The 16,882-nt window shown below is 41.8% G+C and overlaps 2 protein-coding genes across 2 annotated transcripts in view; both read left to right on the top strand.

The window, feature by feature from the left end:
- The window catches only part of PEX7 (peroxisomal biogenesis factor 7), a 42,098-nt gene extending 28,875 nt beyond the window's left edge, over positions 1 to 13,223 (top strand). Inside the window, exons 9-10 of the mRNA XM_035321740.1 lie at positions 1,141 to 1,240; positions 10,526 to 13,223. Of these exons, the coding sequence (XP_035177631.1) occupies positions 1,141 to 1,240; positions 10,526 to 10,594 (169 nt within the window). The 3' untranslated portion in view covers positions 10,595 to 13,223. The remainder of the gene's footprint in view (positions 1 to 1,140; positions 1,241 to 10,525) is intronic.
- Positions 13,224 to 14,965: 1,742 nt separating this feature from the next.
- SLC35D3 (solute carrier family 35 member D3) overlaps positions 14,966 to 16,882 on the top strand; it is a 6,635-nt gene continuing 4,718 nt past the window's right edge. The window contains exon 1 of the mRNA XM_035320791.1: positions 14,966 to 15,036. Within this exon, the coding sequence (XP_035176682.1) occupies positions 14,966 to 15,036 (71 nt within the window). The remainder of the gene's footprint in view (positions 15,037 to 16,882) is intronic.

The following is a 16,882-nucleotide window of genomic DNA, read 5'->3' as shown; positions in this document are numbered from 1 at the left end:
ACTGACCCTGCTGGCTCCAGTGTTTGCTATTTTACCTGAATTGGCTTGAACATACAGAGCTTTCAGTGTAGTTGGTCTGGTAATGAACTGCTCTTACTAATTGCTGTCACTTTCTCCAATAGGAGTAAGGCAGAGGCCTCCGTGATAGTTACAGAAGAAATAAAGCTAATCATTGACCACTGTGAGAAAATCCAACCTGTAGAAAATTTGGTTACAGCTGTTAGCCCACAAACTGTGTGGTGCTCTGCAGTCTTTGGGCTTTTTAAGCAATACCATATAGCCCAAAACCGAAAAACAAATCTTTCCATAGCCATCATTAGGCTATGGTGTCTCGTCAGTGTATGATTACTTGAAAGTTCTATGCCTGAATCCATGTTTTACAATTGAGGTTTCTTGTTGTACGTATACTTTAATCCCATCTTCTTTCATACCTCTTTTATACGTGCTATAAACTACATTGCTTCTACCCTAGGAATAGCTTGGAGAAGTAGAACACTTCAGAAATCCATTTCGTAGGCATTTAGATCAACTGAGCTTGGAAAGGAAAACTTATTTTTGAAATAAAAATTAGTGGAATGAACTGTTTAATGCCACTGATCTTTATAGTATGAATTTATTATTAAGTTATAATATTATATTTTGTTTTACAGAAACAGTCTCAGATTGGAGACAGGGAATGAAAGACCAGTGTCATGAGTGAAAATGTAATTTTCCATAAATAAACATCCCATACTGAACAGTACCAAAAAGTGAGAAAAATCATAATTTGTGTTAATATCTTTCAGTGATAAAATTCTTCAGCTATCAAGAAATATAAGAATATTATTTTAGCCTACATTTTCTTCAGTTTCAGTAACGTCCCGAAAGCTGGTCTTTGGTGCCAATTTTGATCTCAGTTTCTGCAACAGGAGACAAAGACAGTTTTGCCCAGTGAAATTTAATTTATGCAAATCAGCAGATGGCTTTGCAGGAATATGATTAATTATGTTCCCTAAGTGGATGAGTTTGCTCTTTTAAATACCCTGGCAGCAACAGATTTGTCAATATCTTGTATTATATTTTTAAAATGGCCTTTCAATTACATTAATTGTGGTTTGTTTGATTTTCTCTCCCTCCCTCCCTCCCTTCCTCTCTGTATAGATTCTGGGACTTTTCCAAGCCTAACCCTTTGCTGGAAACAGTTGAGCATCATACTGAATTTACATGTGGACTAGATTTAAGCCTTCACAACTGTGGTCAGGTAAGAGGTGTGACGAATTTACATTTCACTTGCCTGTTACAGTCAGTTCGGTTGAGGCTGGACTTCATCTTGGATCCTGAATAAGAGCCACTGGACCGCAGAAAGCTTTTGGAAGTGAATCTGGCCGAATGCTTATTAAATAAACCTCTCTTTAGATCTATAATTATTTATAAAGCAGTTACTCACATTGGGCCGGAGAGGAAGGCAGAACAGGCAGAACTGCAAAATGAGATAGCTGAAAGCCATGGTGAGCTCAGGGAAAATGAGGTAGCTTTATTTCGGAAGGAAGTGTAATGGAGAGGGGTGCCTAGGAGGCCACGCTGAGACACAGAGCTTTGTTCTGTCTCCTTGAGAAGTCAAGTTAAGCATTGCTAGTGTCACGTGTGATACTGAGTCTTGGTTTGTCATAATAGCAGGAGTACTGTAGGAGGGTTAAAATGTATTTAGGAGTATAAAACCTTCAACTATTAATGTGAAGGGGTGGGACTCATTTTGGCAAGGGCACGTGCTTGTGTACAGGTTACAGTAGAATTCTCTGCTTCTGTTGCTACAGTAATTTCTGTTTTGTAAACAGAGAATTGTCATATGTAGTTTGACTTTTTTTTCCTGAAAAGAAAGGTAGAAGAAAGCTAAAAATAAACTTATTTGCTTTAATACCTATAAGAGTATAGTTTTCGCATAGAAATTGCTGCTGATGAGTCTACTGTAGCAAATACAGTATTTAACGTGCTTCAGGTGTTATTTACATCTAGATTCCTTACTAATTCACAGTGAAATTAGTCTTTTATATCTTAGATAAAAAAATACTTTTTTCATCTGATGAAATTCTGACTAGGCAAAGCAAATAAAACCATCCAGATTTCTGCTGCTTGTTACGAAGACACTGGAGAAAGGTGTCAGTTTGCCAATATACTTAGCTTAATGCGGGGGGAACCATTCTTGGCATCAGCACAGGCTCGAAGAGCTTCATGCCCAATTGCTCATTCCCTTAGTTCTGCTGCCTCAGGGGTGCTGTTCATGGGGCTGTGCTGTGAACAGTGTAGGGGAATTTGTAAGGCTGAGCAAAAATCTGAAGTTTCAGGTTACTTGTGACTGGAGGAGGGCAGGGCACCAGTAGCATAAAGGCCAGATGCTGCGAAGTAAAACTTTATCCCAAGTGAGTGCACGGTTATGATCCTGGCTGAATTGGGGCCAGAGGGAGCAGGAAGCATAGCGTAATGCGTTAGGGCCTTGCACCGCTACATCGTAGCGTGCTCTGAGTGCGACTTGGCTTTCCATGAAGCTGGTGTGGATTTTGCCATGGATCTGAACGAGATGACAAAAAGATGTTCTTCTTTTGTATTGAGAGTATGATTACATCTTGATCCTAAGCCTGTTGGAAAGAGCCCTGGGTGTTTGTTACAGTGGATGGTGTTTCTGACTGGCTAAATATGACTTCTTTTTTATGTCTGTCAAACTCTGTGTTCCTATTGAAAGGATATTCTCCCTTTTGTAACTGCAACGTATGGAACAGCCTTCTTGGAACAAGGCTCATTGATGACAGATAATGAATTCAAAGCAAACAGCTGCACCTGCGCTTGGGTGTTGGAAAAGGGAAAATGATGGTGTGTATACTCGTCTACATTAGGGCATTTGTGCATCCAGGTATTTTTTTTTTTCCATATAGAAATTCTACAAGTCCTGTGTTGGACTTAATGGAGAAGTACCAGCCGGTAAGTCTGAGGTACTTACCACATGCAGTTCATGCCAACGTGCCTTCCAGACAGAAGTTTGCATCTGCAATGGCTTTAAAATTCCCCTGCTTTTTCTGTTGAGTTGTTTTAACATATTTTGAAGGCTGGATGTCACAACAATGGGAAATGTAAACATTGTTTGAAGAAAAAGAAAGAAAACAGAAAACTGTAAAAGAATTCAACTGTAACTACCAGATAAAGAAGGAACGTTTTCTGAACGCTCACAGCTGCTTCCAGTCTGAGCATTTGTAGCCTTTCCCTGCCTTCTACATTTATCCAGCAAAGATTATTTGCTTAAATTATACTGCTGTTCCCAATAGGTAGGCTGCTGTCATGTCTGCTCTCTATCAAGAACTGGTGATGAGTCCCAAGCACTGTTGTTCTTTGTCTATTTGTATAATTCGTGATTTTCACTGTACGTTTTAGAAGGAGTTACAGGCTAGGCTACATAGGTTACATGGCCAGGCTACTCATTTATAGTCAAATCATGTATCCTTCTGATCATTAACCTTTGCTTTCACTCTTGATGATACTTTTGTTGCCTAGCCAGAAGGTATTTTCTTTGCCTGTGCCCAATGAACTTCAGCACTTACGAAGTATCTTTTACATGTCAAGAAAAAGCCAGCCTTGGAAAAGTGTTCAAAATAGATACCAGGATTAAGTATCCAATTTGGGATTTATAAGACATTCCTGTGGAACTGATGGAGCTTTGAACAGAGTCCACAGGCAAGTACATGTAGGCAAGTGGGTTCTTGGGCGGTATCCTGCTAAGAAGAGGCAATACAGGTTGGGGAGAGATCAGCTGTTGAGAAATGGATCCCAGTCATGGAGATAAGTATTAACTAGATGAAACAGAAAATTCCGTGGTGCTTAATTACTATTCTGATACCTATTTTGGGGTATCTGCCTCTACATAAAAGTAAGCCTCTGTTGAAAGCTTTGCTTTTTAATAAAATCAACTCTTTTTTTCTTTCACCTTAATGGTTGTGTCATGTCCATAACAATTTCTGACTAAAAAATTTTCAGGCTTATATTAAAATGTGCATTTTACAGTGCAAAGCATTAACAGAAATGGTCCATAAGACAGTCCAGGTATTTTGCTTTTGACATGCAAATGTTGATGCGAGATCTAGGAGAATAAACTCCAAATCCCAGCTTCTATTGGAATGGTATTCTGCAGCTCATCAGATTTCTTACTTTTCTTCTGGTATTTACTTTCCCCATGCATGATCCTGTACATCATTCCAAATAATATGGAGTCGGTGATAATACCCTAAAGCTGTGGGGTATCACCAGCATTTTGTGTCTGTACCAGTCTGTGCTCCTCCCTCCCACCTGGCCAGAGGCATTAGAGCTGAGGGGCAATGCTTGCTTTGTAGCAGCAGTCTTGATCCCATGAAATGTTGCTGTGCTGATGGCATCGTGAGCTTTCGTATGGCATCAGTGTCACTAAAACTCAAAAAGCTGTCATTTCTCACTAACTGGAGAGAGGCCCTAGCCAAACTATATCCACCTGAGCTGTATACCCTGAAGGTAACTGAAATCTTATCCTAAGATCTTTCAGCTTTTTGCAGATTTTTTTATCATCATCGGTCAAGTTCTTGTGTACAGGTTTCTTCTGATACCTCTTGTGTATGTGCAGATTGTGCAATGTGCCACATTAGCTATGCCAACACAGCAGGCAGGAGAGGGGCTGCTGAAGTTGGCTTAACCAGTAGAGCCAAATAGAAATGCAGGAGGTGTCTATAGCGAGGCTGTTTTGCTCTCTATTCTGCTGTTCATTAGTCATGTGCCCTTGGCGGTCCTAGAAATGTTGACTGTTTCATATAGAAGTGGAGCTGTGTCTTCTGGAAATGTACAGAAAAGACCTCGATTTTGCTAATTTGCTCTTAATTTTCACACTTGATTGCCAAGGAGCTGATAGCTTCCACCCAGCTGTCACGCTGCTCTGATTGTATCACTATCTGGTACTTTTTAATCTCTCCGTATGGTCCGGGATGCTACTGAAGTTATGCAGTTAGTGATCCTTCGAGATAAGAAGACTTCTTACTTAGTCTCAGAGTGGATTTTTGCATGGAAAGATAAGATCTAAACAGCTGCAAATGTTGTCATTAAACCAATGTGAACACCTTTATATAGTTGGAAAGGGAGGTGACGTTTCTTGCTGGTGCTTATTGCAGGTCTGTTCAACTTTCACTGCGTCAGTCAAAGTCAACCATTTAAGAATAAGTCTCATCTTCGGGTGTTTGGAAGGGTTGCTGTCAGGCATGGCAATTCTGTAAGAGCTGCAATGGCAGTGAGAGGAAAAAGGTCTCTAACTTTGAAGTGCTGGGAAGAGATGAGGCAGCAGTTTCTTAGTTGTGTGTCATGTTTCAGTGGCTTAAGAACAATTTCTGTTCCTGCAAGCCTCATCTGTTAGTCAGCGTAGTGGATTTTGCTCCTGTATCCGGAACAGCTTTTCTTTATAAGAACTTTTGGTCCAGGGTTTGTTCAATTCTGCCTTTATTGGAAATAATAACTAAAAGAATGTTTTTTTTTTTTTTTTTTTTTTTTTTCCAAAGGTACATTAGAGAAATCTTTCATTGCACATTCAAAATAAAAAGTTTTAATTTACAGACTCCCGTCACTTCATTCTTGTGTGAAGGTGGACATCACGTGCAGCTCATCCGTGGCGTATTTTGACCAAAAAAAAAAGGCCATACCAGTGGTTCAGATTTTCTAGTACAAAATAGGTACTAAATAAACTTGAATTTATGCATGTCCCATTATTCACTTAACCAAACAGTTTTAATGAGGAAGGAGATCTACCTATTCTATCTGTTTGTAGTGTCCTCATCACCTCCCCACACCTCCCCCCCAAAAAGGTGCTTAAATAGAGATCCCCTCTACTTATATTTTTCTAGCATATGGTGTATGAATGGGGGCTAAGGCCAAAACTGGTCTGGTCTGGAGGTGGAATCTGAGAAATGATCGCCTCTCAAAGTAATCTGATGAGTAGCAAACCTAATAGCTTTCTCTATCTCCACCAAATCTCCATCATCTCTCCATCTTACACGCATACAGAGGGTGTTCAGAGCCCTTCGAAATACATAATACTGATATAAATAGATTGTTAGATTCCATATTAAAAGTTGCAGAAGACAAGAAACTAAAAGAGGAAGGGAAACGCGACATTAATGGATGAGAAGAACCGAATACTTTTTCTGATATCTCTTCTCACGGAAAAAAAGACAGGTCATATTGGTTTTATTTGAGAATGGGGTGGGATGGAGAAAAGCTGAAAAGAGAGATGGGTCGCTATCAGACACATCTGTGCATTATCCTCTGATTTATTACAAGCACTCGGGAAGCTGAGTGGCACCACGGTGCTTCTGGATAGGCACATTAAAAAGGCTGAAAATATTAATATGGAGAAGGCTGCACTCTCTTCTGATTAACCCCCTTCATAAAGGGGTTACTGAACTCAAAGTTTTCAGTTGATCTTTTGAATGTATTTCATCTGGGTTGGAGGTTGGGGTTTTACTATGCCTTCAAATATTGAAAGAAAAAAAGTAGCAACTAACCTGGGAGGTTTCTCTTTCCTTCTTTCTCCTTCTGAACATTAAAGAGGCAGAATGTCATCCAGGTAATTGCCCTGGACTCGATGGATTGCCCTCAGGTGCTGGAAAAGGTCTAAGTCTATTGCAAAGCAAGATGATTGTGATGAATAGAAAAGAGAGGGCCTATCAGAAAAGTAAATCAGTTTGTGAGTAAATGGAAATGTCTTTGATAAATGAATGGTATCAATATTAAATCAATCGGTGGAAAACATTGTTATACTGTGGGACAAGGACAAACAATTCAATAAAATACAGGAGAGCTGTTTCATTTAAATTAAGCCATGGTTTTCAAGTCTAGCAATCAGCTTCCTATGATGACTGCAGTTTTTTGTTCATTTGCTTGCTTTTTGGCTTTAAGTAAAGGGAAATACAGTGATGCCCATTTTGATTCCTGTGCTTCAAATAGACTTGCTTAAAAACTCTACTGGCAGATAACTTGGCATGACATTTATGCTGCAGCAATAACAATAAGTTATCCCGAGCATATATGCTAGTACAGCAACTTTGCTACTTAAATAAGGTTAGAGACATTTTGTCACACTGCCTTTGTCCCATATAGCTTTAGTAACAGTTTATAACCAGCAGAAAAATTACTTGCTTTAGAATGTTTTTTTTAATTCGCATTATTTCTTGATGTAACTGAACAGTCACTGTAAGGTGAAATATTTTTGTTTTACAATTAAGCTTTAGCTATTCTCCTTTTCTCTGCAATTTCAGATAGTTAAAAGTTGCTATAGTAGAATTTTATTCTATTGTTACAAGAACAATTTATAAATTATAATGAAAACCACGTGACATACGGGTGTCCAAAGTATTAAATAGTTTAAGGATTATAATTACGTGGTTCTTTGCAACTGAAGTAAACTGTCTTCTACTCTGTTTGCATGTCAATTAAAAAAAAAAAAGGTAAATCATGTACACTCTAAATACTGAAGTCAGTGAGATTTGTTTCAATTTGTGAGTAATATTTGTTTCTAAGATAGTGAAGACATTAACGCAGAAAGGTGAACCTCCACACCTTCATGTTCCTGGTGATGAGGACTTTATTGGATGTGCAGACAATGTTTGAACTAATTTTTAAAATTTCCTTTCTCCTTCATCTTACCACAGAAGCATTTTTCCACCTATTAGTAGCATCATCCCATTGATCAAAATATAAACTCTAGGAAGTTGCATTTTTTTACTGCATAGTTCCTGTGGTGTGTTGGATCAGCCCTTCTCCCAACTGGAATTACTGCTGCTTTTTTAATATTTAAATATAAAGTAGCACTTAGTTAAATAACCAAGTCAACGTATCACATGAGAACTGACATTGCCAAATACTTCTAGTGCTTATTCAATATCTTATGTTCCCCTCTTCTTAGGAAAGGCATACAGTGGTCATAAGACCATCGTACTAAACAGGTCATCATAAGGAAAATAAAAATGGAAGAAGGCTTTTGGTAACCTGATGCAGTAGCTGCATAAACATTACTTCTCTTTATCCCATGGTTTATTTCAGTCATTTGTATTTGTGGCAGTGATTGTTTATGAGGTACTGCCACGGGGCATGTAGCAGCTGTCCATAAATTAACGCTGGCTACCACAATGACACCTTTCAGTTGTCCCCTTTCTCTTACAGACTCGGCTGTATTTCAGAGAAGTATTAAGGAGAAATGGAAATGCTTTTGCATTTTCTAGTGCTGTTCCATTCTGTAGTGTCACAGTTTTACATGCAGGCCTGCTTGCTGTTTATTACGTGGGCATTCTCACCAAGGATTCTAATACTGGTCTTCCTTTAGACTTCCTGCTGCACAGGATAACCTGATACAGTGCTGTTTGCCGTATTTTATTTTCCTTCTGTTAGCTGCTTACCTTGCCATCTTTCATGTGTTATCATTAAGTCAATGAGTTGGGCAAATTACGGCAAGTGATTCTTTTCAAACTCCCTTTTAATATCCCATGTTTATTTTTAGTGTTGCTAGATTAAACAGTTCTGTAACTGTATTTGTTCAGAGGCTGCTTCAGGATGCTAATTACACAGATAGCAGGTGGGAATTCCCGTGGGATTTTTTCCAAATGGTATCTTGTTCCTGCATGAAAGTGCAAAGCATTGCTTATGGAAATACAGATATTGATCCAGAGCTCTGAAGAATATTTAGAAACTGGCAATCATATAAAACACAGTTTTTACGTAGCTTTTTCAGTGGAGAACTTAGATTTTCTTTTTTTTTTTTTTTTTTTGTATTATTTGGATGGACTGCAACGCAGCAGAACGTTATACCACACAAAGCTCTATTATGTTGTATGAATAGACAGACATGTTTTCAAGAGATTTTTGGTACATTTAGATATACACAGAAAACACTTGAAAAACTTAGTAGAAGCAGCTAAGGAAGTAAGAAAAATGAATAAATAGTGCAGTATAGTAAACACAAAACAGGCTGATTATAATATGAAATAAAATATTGAAGTTGGATTTCCAAGTTTTTCGTGTGCAGCTGTTCATTCTGGCTCTAGAAGAGAACAGGAATTGGAGTCTTAGCAGAAGGGAGCTTGTTGTGTAGGGGATCCAACACTACATCCTTTGTCATCCCAACTGGAAAACACATTGTAAAGATAATTCAGGATGGATTAAGCCAGATTTATTGGCATCTATCTGTGAGGCTCATCAGCTTTTTCTCTTTAGCTCTCCTTTTTCTACTTCCCTTTGCCTTCTTTCTTGTTCCCCACAATACTCTGTTAATATACACTGTATCACGTTTACTTGAGTAATTGTCAGTGTGCTTAACCCTTTCACTTTGTTACTGTTCCTTAAGTACGTTATCAAGTCATTATCAAACCTAAAGCATTCTGAACGTGAAGGAAAAAAATATATTAAAACATTCCATCTGAAGATGAGGAAAAATTTATTTTTCTGTGAGGGTGACTCAGCACTGGGACAGGTTGCCCAGAGAGGCCATGGAGTTTCCTTTCCTGGAGATGTTCAAAAGCTGTCTGGACACTATCCTAAGTAATGTGCGCTCGAGGACCCTGCTCGAGCAGGGAGGATGGCCAGATGATCTCCAGAGGTCCCTTCCCACCTCAGTTGTTCTGTGATTCTACAGCCTTCTCTGTGGTGTTTCATTATTTATTCAAATCTAATGCTACAGAATAAGGTTAACCTCCTTGTTCGTGATTTTAGTTTCTAGCCTGCACCTAAAATATAACTTGGGACTTGCAATTCAGAAAGTTTTCAGTTACGTTAGAATAATTTCATGGTAGGCGTGTCTTTTCTCAACAGAAGACAATACAGTGATCTCACAGCTTATCAGTGTGAGACTGAAGAACAGTCTTAATTCTTCAAAAAACTTCCATTGGTCATTTTGGTTCACTTCTTTGTTTCTCACACACACGTGGAATCACGCAGATTAGTTGAGGTTGGAAGGGACCTCCAGAGATCATCTAGTCCAACGACCCTGCTCAAGCAGGGTCATGTAGAGCATTTTTGGTTCCTCAGCTCTCCATTAGGAAAATGTCTATAATAACTTTCCCTACCTGAAAGTATGAGAAAATTGGTCATATTTGATCATGAAGTGTTGAGATGTCATGGTAGAAGAGTCCTAAGACCCTATGAAGAGAAGAAATGTCACACGGTCTGGAAATCTATTTGTCCTTCTTTCATCCCGTGCTGTTACTTTCTGCATTGGCCTATGTGAAACAATCGCTTGAAACTCTAAGATTTCCCTGCTTTCCTCATGTGGAGTATGCAAAATAGGAAATTGTAAATTTTTATTTGCCTTAGTGAAGCTAGGACAAAGCTTGTTTGTTTGTTTTTAAAAAAGAGAAAAAAAGCAGCTGCCTTTGTATCTAATTTTGAAGCATTGTAAATTAGAGTACCAACCAGCATTAACCCAACAGTACGCATTAATTTATTCGAAGTTCCTTCTGTTTTTTGTCAAAATGACACTAACCAGATTTTGTTTACTTTGTAGGTGGTGGACTGTGCTTGGGATGAGCTTGTCAAGATCTACACTCCATCGTGCCTGACAGGTCCTGTCTAGAGAGAAATTAAGATCTGACACAATAGGAACCTTTCTGTCATCATCCACAACCAGACTTGTGCTAAACTGTCAGTTGTGTCACTGATCTTTGTGTCTCTTTTTAAGTAAAAGTCTTGTTTGTACTGAAAGGGTTGTGCACTTGAGCATGTGGGCTTGTTCTACTGAAAAGGTTAGTGCTTGGGCCAGCAGAACATTGAGCAGCTACTGAGTGGCTGAAGAGGACAGTAGCAGAGACGAGCTGGTGTCTTCAGAGCAGAACCACTTACACAATTTTGTGATCAGTCTGGCTAATGATGAGAGCAGAGGCCAAAATCTTCTTGATCCTTATAAAGAGTAAAAATAACGGTCAGTGCGTTTTTACAGATTGTCACTGTAGAAAAGAAGGAAGTGTTTTTTTTCACTGTGGAGTACTGTAATGTCAACCTGAGGCTTGTGTCACTGGGATGCATTTATACTGATACGTCTTGCTTTGACTCACGTTGCATTATTTTCTTGTGCAATATGATGAATACTCTTGATAGGCAGTAAATTTCATAGTTGATAGCCATCTGATTCCTTTGACCTTTTTGATTGCCGCTTCACAGAGATGGTAGAGATTATTTTCATATATTTTTCCCATGGATCTCCTTGAGTAAAACAGTTAATGAAGTCCTGCAGAACAATAATCTAGAGAAAACGCTTAGGAAAAACATGAAATATAAACAAAACTAATTGGATCACAATTCTTAAGATTTAGAGATAAGACAGCCATCTCTTTTAGTAGACTTATCTTTGACTTAGATTTTTCAAGAGATAGAAGAGGAATGTGGCCGTATATTTAGTGTTTCTGGACCTACCACTGGCTGGCCAAAGTGAAAGCCAATGTCTGGACTAGTTGAGCCAACACATGTGGATTAACTTCTTGGCATAAGCACAGCAGATCCAATGTGGCTGAGCAATTACCAGACTTGCAAGAATACACCCAACATATAGCTATGTTGAGTTGTTTCTTTAACCCCTCAGCCCACAGGGTTTTCATTTCCAAATTTTCATTTGATTTTTTTGGCAACAAGTAGAGGCATTCAATTTCTTTAGTTTTCCAATCTCCTTTAAATACTCTTTCAGCCTCTTAAAGATCCCCCTGTGATACTACTGCAGTTCTCACTTGTATATCTTCGGCTTCTCTCTTAGTTTCATGTTAGCCCTCTTTTTTGTTTTATTTTGTTTTGATTCCTTTTTTAAAAAAACATTCTTAAAGCTGTCTCATTTCTGTTGTTACCTCATGTCATCAGTCTTTACCACCAAAAAACTCGTTGCAGGTGCTAGGTCTTCAGCTGGGTTCCTATAGTCTCCTGTCAATGAATGCAGTACACTTCTGGGTTACACCACTCATACCTCAAGTAGTAGTAGATACTTCTGGATATTTTGAAGAAACAAAGGAAAGAATTCAGCAGAACTAAGATATGTTGTGAAGAAAGTTGTGAGGAAAGAATTACTGGGCTATCTTGGAGAAAGCCAGGGAACTAGCAGGCAGCTACAGGGAGATATGTATATATTGTTTTTGTGCAAGAGCAAGACAGAAAGAAAACCCCTTTCCACAAGATGAGAATTTGGATCATGACAGGTTCTTAAGTTTTTCTGGATCAATGCAAACTGAGGATCAATGCAAACTGACCCTGGAATACCATCCTCTCAAACTGAATGAAAAACACAAGTGGATTTTCTGTTTTGTTGAGAGTGTGTTGTACCAGATTCCACGTGTTTATTGCATTTTTAATTCTTTATGCTGAGGAATGATGCAATCATACAGCTATGCTGCACAGAGCTTTCAGCAATACCATGGGCCATAAAATCTAAACATTAAAATTGATCATTTCAACCGTAACAGTTACTCCAGTCTTCTGCTCGATCTCCCTTCTCGGCTTAGACTTGCAGAAGTAACTGCAAGTTACGTGAGCGAGTGGTATATTTTGGTGGTGGGTATGTATTCTGTACGCAAGCTTCTGGGGGTGATGGTGGATGCTTCCAGAATACTGCCATTGCGTATCAGTTGGAAAGGCAGATTTCGAACAGCTAGCACAGAGAAAGAAACAATCCCCATTCTGAACACGCACAGTCAGCACATGGATTAGCTGCCACTCCTTTTCTGAACGGCCTTCTCTTCCCCCCGTCTCCAGGTTAGCTTCTGCGCTGAAGGTTGCTGAGGTTTCTCTCTCTTCAAAAATGAGTGTATCTAGAAGATGCGCATAGTAAATATAAGCTGTGGCCTTTAATCTTCCTGCTTGATCTTTGAATGGGAAGAACGTGGTGTCGCATTTTTGCACTGTAACAGAAAATAAAAATCAGGAAATAGTTGTTGCCGATTCTTAATTCTCAGGGAATGTTGCTATAATTGTTCTTAAAGTATACTTTTTTTTTTTTTTATGACCACAGAACTAGCTTCAAATCTTTTTTCATTTATTGAAGCAAGCCTTTAACTACAGCAGTCCTGAAGATGTAATGTGTTCTGCTTTTAAACTTGCTCTTGTGGAAAATTTTGGTTTATGGGAGTGCATATGTTTCTCCTTGGTTCAAGAAAGACAGTGATTAATTACATTTAAAGGAATGGATTTGTTGTTCTGCAATGCTATTAAATGAACTGCACACAGTATCTCTGGCTAAACTCTTGTATTTGCTTCCCCAGTTAAGAAATGTTGAACAAAATGTAAATGGTACTGAGAGTATCTTATAGGTAACAAGTATTGTGATCATGCTTTATGTTCTGTGAATATTGGGTGACAGCTGCATTTTTCCTGTTTTTAGAGACAAACATTATACAACTTTGCCTACCTGTATGTCTCATCAGGCCTGCATTCTGATAAAGGAAAGGTATTTTAAATGATTCTGAGTGTCTGCCTATGCAGACCACGTTCCAGTCACAAAGTGACATCTTCTATCAAGTACAGTGCTGGCCTCAAATGTTGTTGCATAGGCATAGACATACTAGCCCTTTCAGTAGCAGTGCTCAGTTTTAAATGGGTACTGGGTCATATGATAGCGAGTGGCTACCACGCTGCACAGTACTTCCCTTACATACCTTATGGTTGCATTAGATCCTAATTAACACAAACTCTCCATTAAACGTATTCCATATAGATTTTTACCATTTTCATCCAAGAAACCATTTTAAAAACACAGTGCCCTTCTTAGGAGTTCAACACTAATTTTTCCTCTCACCCATGTAGCTAGGTAAAGCACAGGGCTGAGGATAAATTGCATCAAAGGATTTGAGTTAAGGCATCAAAATCATCTAATTACTGTAAGGAACTACAGAGTTATTTATTACTATGATCCATACCCCACTGCTAGGTGGGAATTTTGTAATGGAGTCACTGCATTGGGCTTATGTGGCAAGGTTTTGGTAGCAGGGGGGCTGCAGGGGTGGCCTCTGTGAGAAGAATCCAGCAGCTGCCCCATGTTAGATAAGGGCCAGTTTCAGATGGCTCCAAAGAGACCTGCTGCTAGCCAGAGCTGAGCCAATAAGTGATGGTTTTTGTGCCTCTGGGAGAGCAGATTTAAGGAAGGAAAAAAAAAAAAAATGCTGCACAACAGCTGCTGGGAGAGCAAGGAGTGAGAACCAGCCCTGCAGCCCCCCAGGTCATTGCAGAGGAGGGCAGGAGGTGCTCCAGGCAGGCAGCAGCAGTTCCCCTGCAGCCTGTGGAGAGGCCCCTGGTGGAGCAGGCTGTCCCCCTGCAGCCCATGGGTCCCGCATGGAGCAGATCTCCACACTGCAGCCCGTGGAGAGGAGCCCCCGCAGGAGCAGGGGTCTGGGGGGAGCTGCCGCCCGTGGGGGACCCGTGCTGGAGCAGTTTGCTCCTGGGGGATGGACCCCGTGGTACGGAGCCGTGTGGGAGCAGTGCTTGAAGAGCTGCTGCCTGTGGGCAGCCCCCGCAGGCTCAGCTGGGGAAGGACGGAACCCCTGGGAGGGACCCCGCAGGGAGCAGGGGCACTTTATTACCTGAGCACACCATACTGTCCCTGGACACCAGAACAGCCCGTGTAAGGGTTGTACCTTCACTGCAGTGCCACACACATGACATGGCCTGAATGTTCCCCTCTTCTGGTCACTTTGAGTGACTGGACCCACCACATGGAATAGACCTGTTCTTGCTCCAGTGTCAGTCACACTCAAGTTTGGCACAGGGGTTTAGCAGCGCATGGTTCCTGTGTTGCTTTATCCAGCTCCTTCCCAGCGAAGTGTAGGAAAGCCTGTCTTTTCTTAGCATGGACAGGTGGAGAGGCAGTGGGAGACCTGTGCTGGGCCTGGCCTGAACCCACGTGAGAAAGGGTTGGTTTGGCAAATGGCAGCACCCTCCCCACTGCCCCTCGTACTTGTGTTAGAGAATGCTGCGCATGGACAAGGCGAGGATTGGGGGTACCTTGAGGGATGTGATGTTGCAGGAGAAGCTGACCTCGCAACACAGGTAAGTCCTAAGGGGTAGGTAGTATATGGCACCTGGGACGTGGATGCTTGGGTTCCCGAATCCTTACCCATCCGGTATGCGTGGGTTTTGGTTTCTCTCAGGAAGCACACATCCCCCAGCCTGGACTTGCAGCCAGATCCCCTGTGATGTGAGAGGCTCTCCTCTCAAGTGACGCTTTCACTGGTGAGGGGACAAAATTGTTTCTTCCAGAGGTCATGCTGAGGAGTCCCAATTACTCTGGTATTTCCAGAAAAGACTTTTTTTTTTTTTCTCCATCTGCATTTAGTTAATAAGGAGATTTTTTTTCTCCCCCGTGCAAAGAGCACCACAGCCATCCACGTGTTCCTTCACATTGTGCTCTTTTTGGGCTTTGAGATGAGTCCAAATGGAGGCCAGCATAAATGTGTTGGCACGGTTCTTCAGTGGGTTTTAAAGCCAGAACTGGTCCCCAGTGAGTCTAAATGAAACGAAGAGCTTCAACATTTACACGACTGCACATTTCAGGACACTCCACTGTGTGCGTGTACGTCTCAAACAGGCTGTGGAGCCTGCTTTATTCCTACCCCTGGGTAGCACAGATTGCACTGCCAGGCACCCTGATCACACTGAGGTAGCCTGGGAGGTTCGGGGATTGCTTTCCCCTCTCAAGGAGGCACACACACACAGCCCTGGTTTTGTTGTTGTTGTTGTTTGTTTGTTTGTTTGTTTTTCCAGTGTTTTATATTTCAGTCAGTGGAGTTTTTAATCTACAGAAATAGAAGCGTTCAAATACTATGAAAACTAAAAAATTGCATTGAAAAAATAAAAAAAAAAAAAAAAAAAGTGAAAATACAACTGTCCTGGTGAGAAACAGAACAAAATGGAAAATAGGCAGTGTTGGAAAATAATCAGGGAACTCTTAAAGTCAGAAGGGAAAAGCCAATTTAAGCTAGTAGTTGCAGGGGCATCCTGCCATGGATTCTGTAATGACGGAAGGAGGTGAAGGAGGACGAGAGGCTGCGGCTGAGTCAGGCGGGCCCAAGCCCGACAGTCCTGCTCGCTGCCAGCCCCACAGCTGCGGCGACTGCTGGGTGGAGATGCACAGCACAGCCTCCTTGCAGGGGCTAGTCCCCACGACCACAGAAGACCCCTACCACAGCCAGCCACAGCCTCGGGCAGACGCTCCCAGTGCGTTTTCCTGCTGCTCCTCACCAGCGGCGCGGTGACTCGGCACAGCCAGGCAGCCCCAGCTCCTGCCCACAGCCGCCAGCACGAGCACGGCCGCGTCCCCCCGTGGCCGTGGGTCTCACCCTAACGCTGGGCTGTACTTCTGTCACACGAGATCCCGGTGGCACCCCTTGGAAGAAGTATGGCTGTATGTCTCTGGGTATGTCTAGTGGGGTCTGCGAACCGAGCTAAGACAGAAATGTGACACCTTTATTGGCACAGAATAGGTGTGTCCTGATGGGAAGCACATGCTGCATTTGGTGTGAGCCCACCAGAACTGACAGCCCGTGGTAAGTCTTCCAAAGCCGAGCTTTGAGCCGCAAGTTCGCCGTTTCCCGTGCTGCCTCCATCTCGTACGGTGCCTGTCGAGGGGCGGGGGGCTCGCTCCGTTCCGCCTGTACAACGTGGCTAGCCCCGCGCCGAGCAGCGGCAGGGGGGTGAAGAGCCCGACCCCCTGGGGAGCAGCCCGACGGCGCACGGTGTCAAGCCTCGAAAGCCCCTGAGGCAACCCCGGCGGAGCTCAGCCCCGGGAGAGCCTGCTTCTGCTCCTCCTCAGAGCCCAGGCGGCCGGCTGCAGCCTGCCGGCCGTGCGGGAGGACGGATGGGTGCGCTGGGGCAGGGCGCGGGGACACGGGGGGGG

The sequence above is a fragment of the Oxyura jamaicensis genome, chromosome 3 (genome assembly GCF_011077185.1).
Source record: "Oxyura jamaicensis isolate SHBP4307 breed ruddy duck chromosome 3, BPBGC_Ojam_1.0, whole genome shotgun sequence".
Classification (NCBI taxonomy): domain Eukaryota; kingdom Metazoa; phylum Chordata; class Aves; order Anseriformes; family Anatidae; genus Oxyura; species Oxyura jamaicensis.
This window is presented reverse-complemented; position numbering and strand designations above follow the sequence as displayed.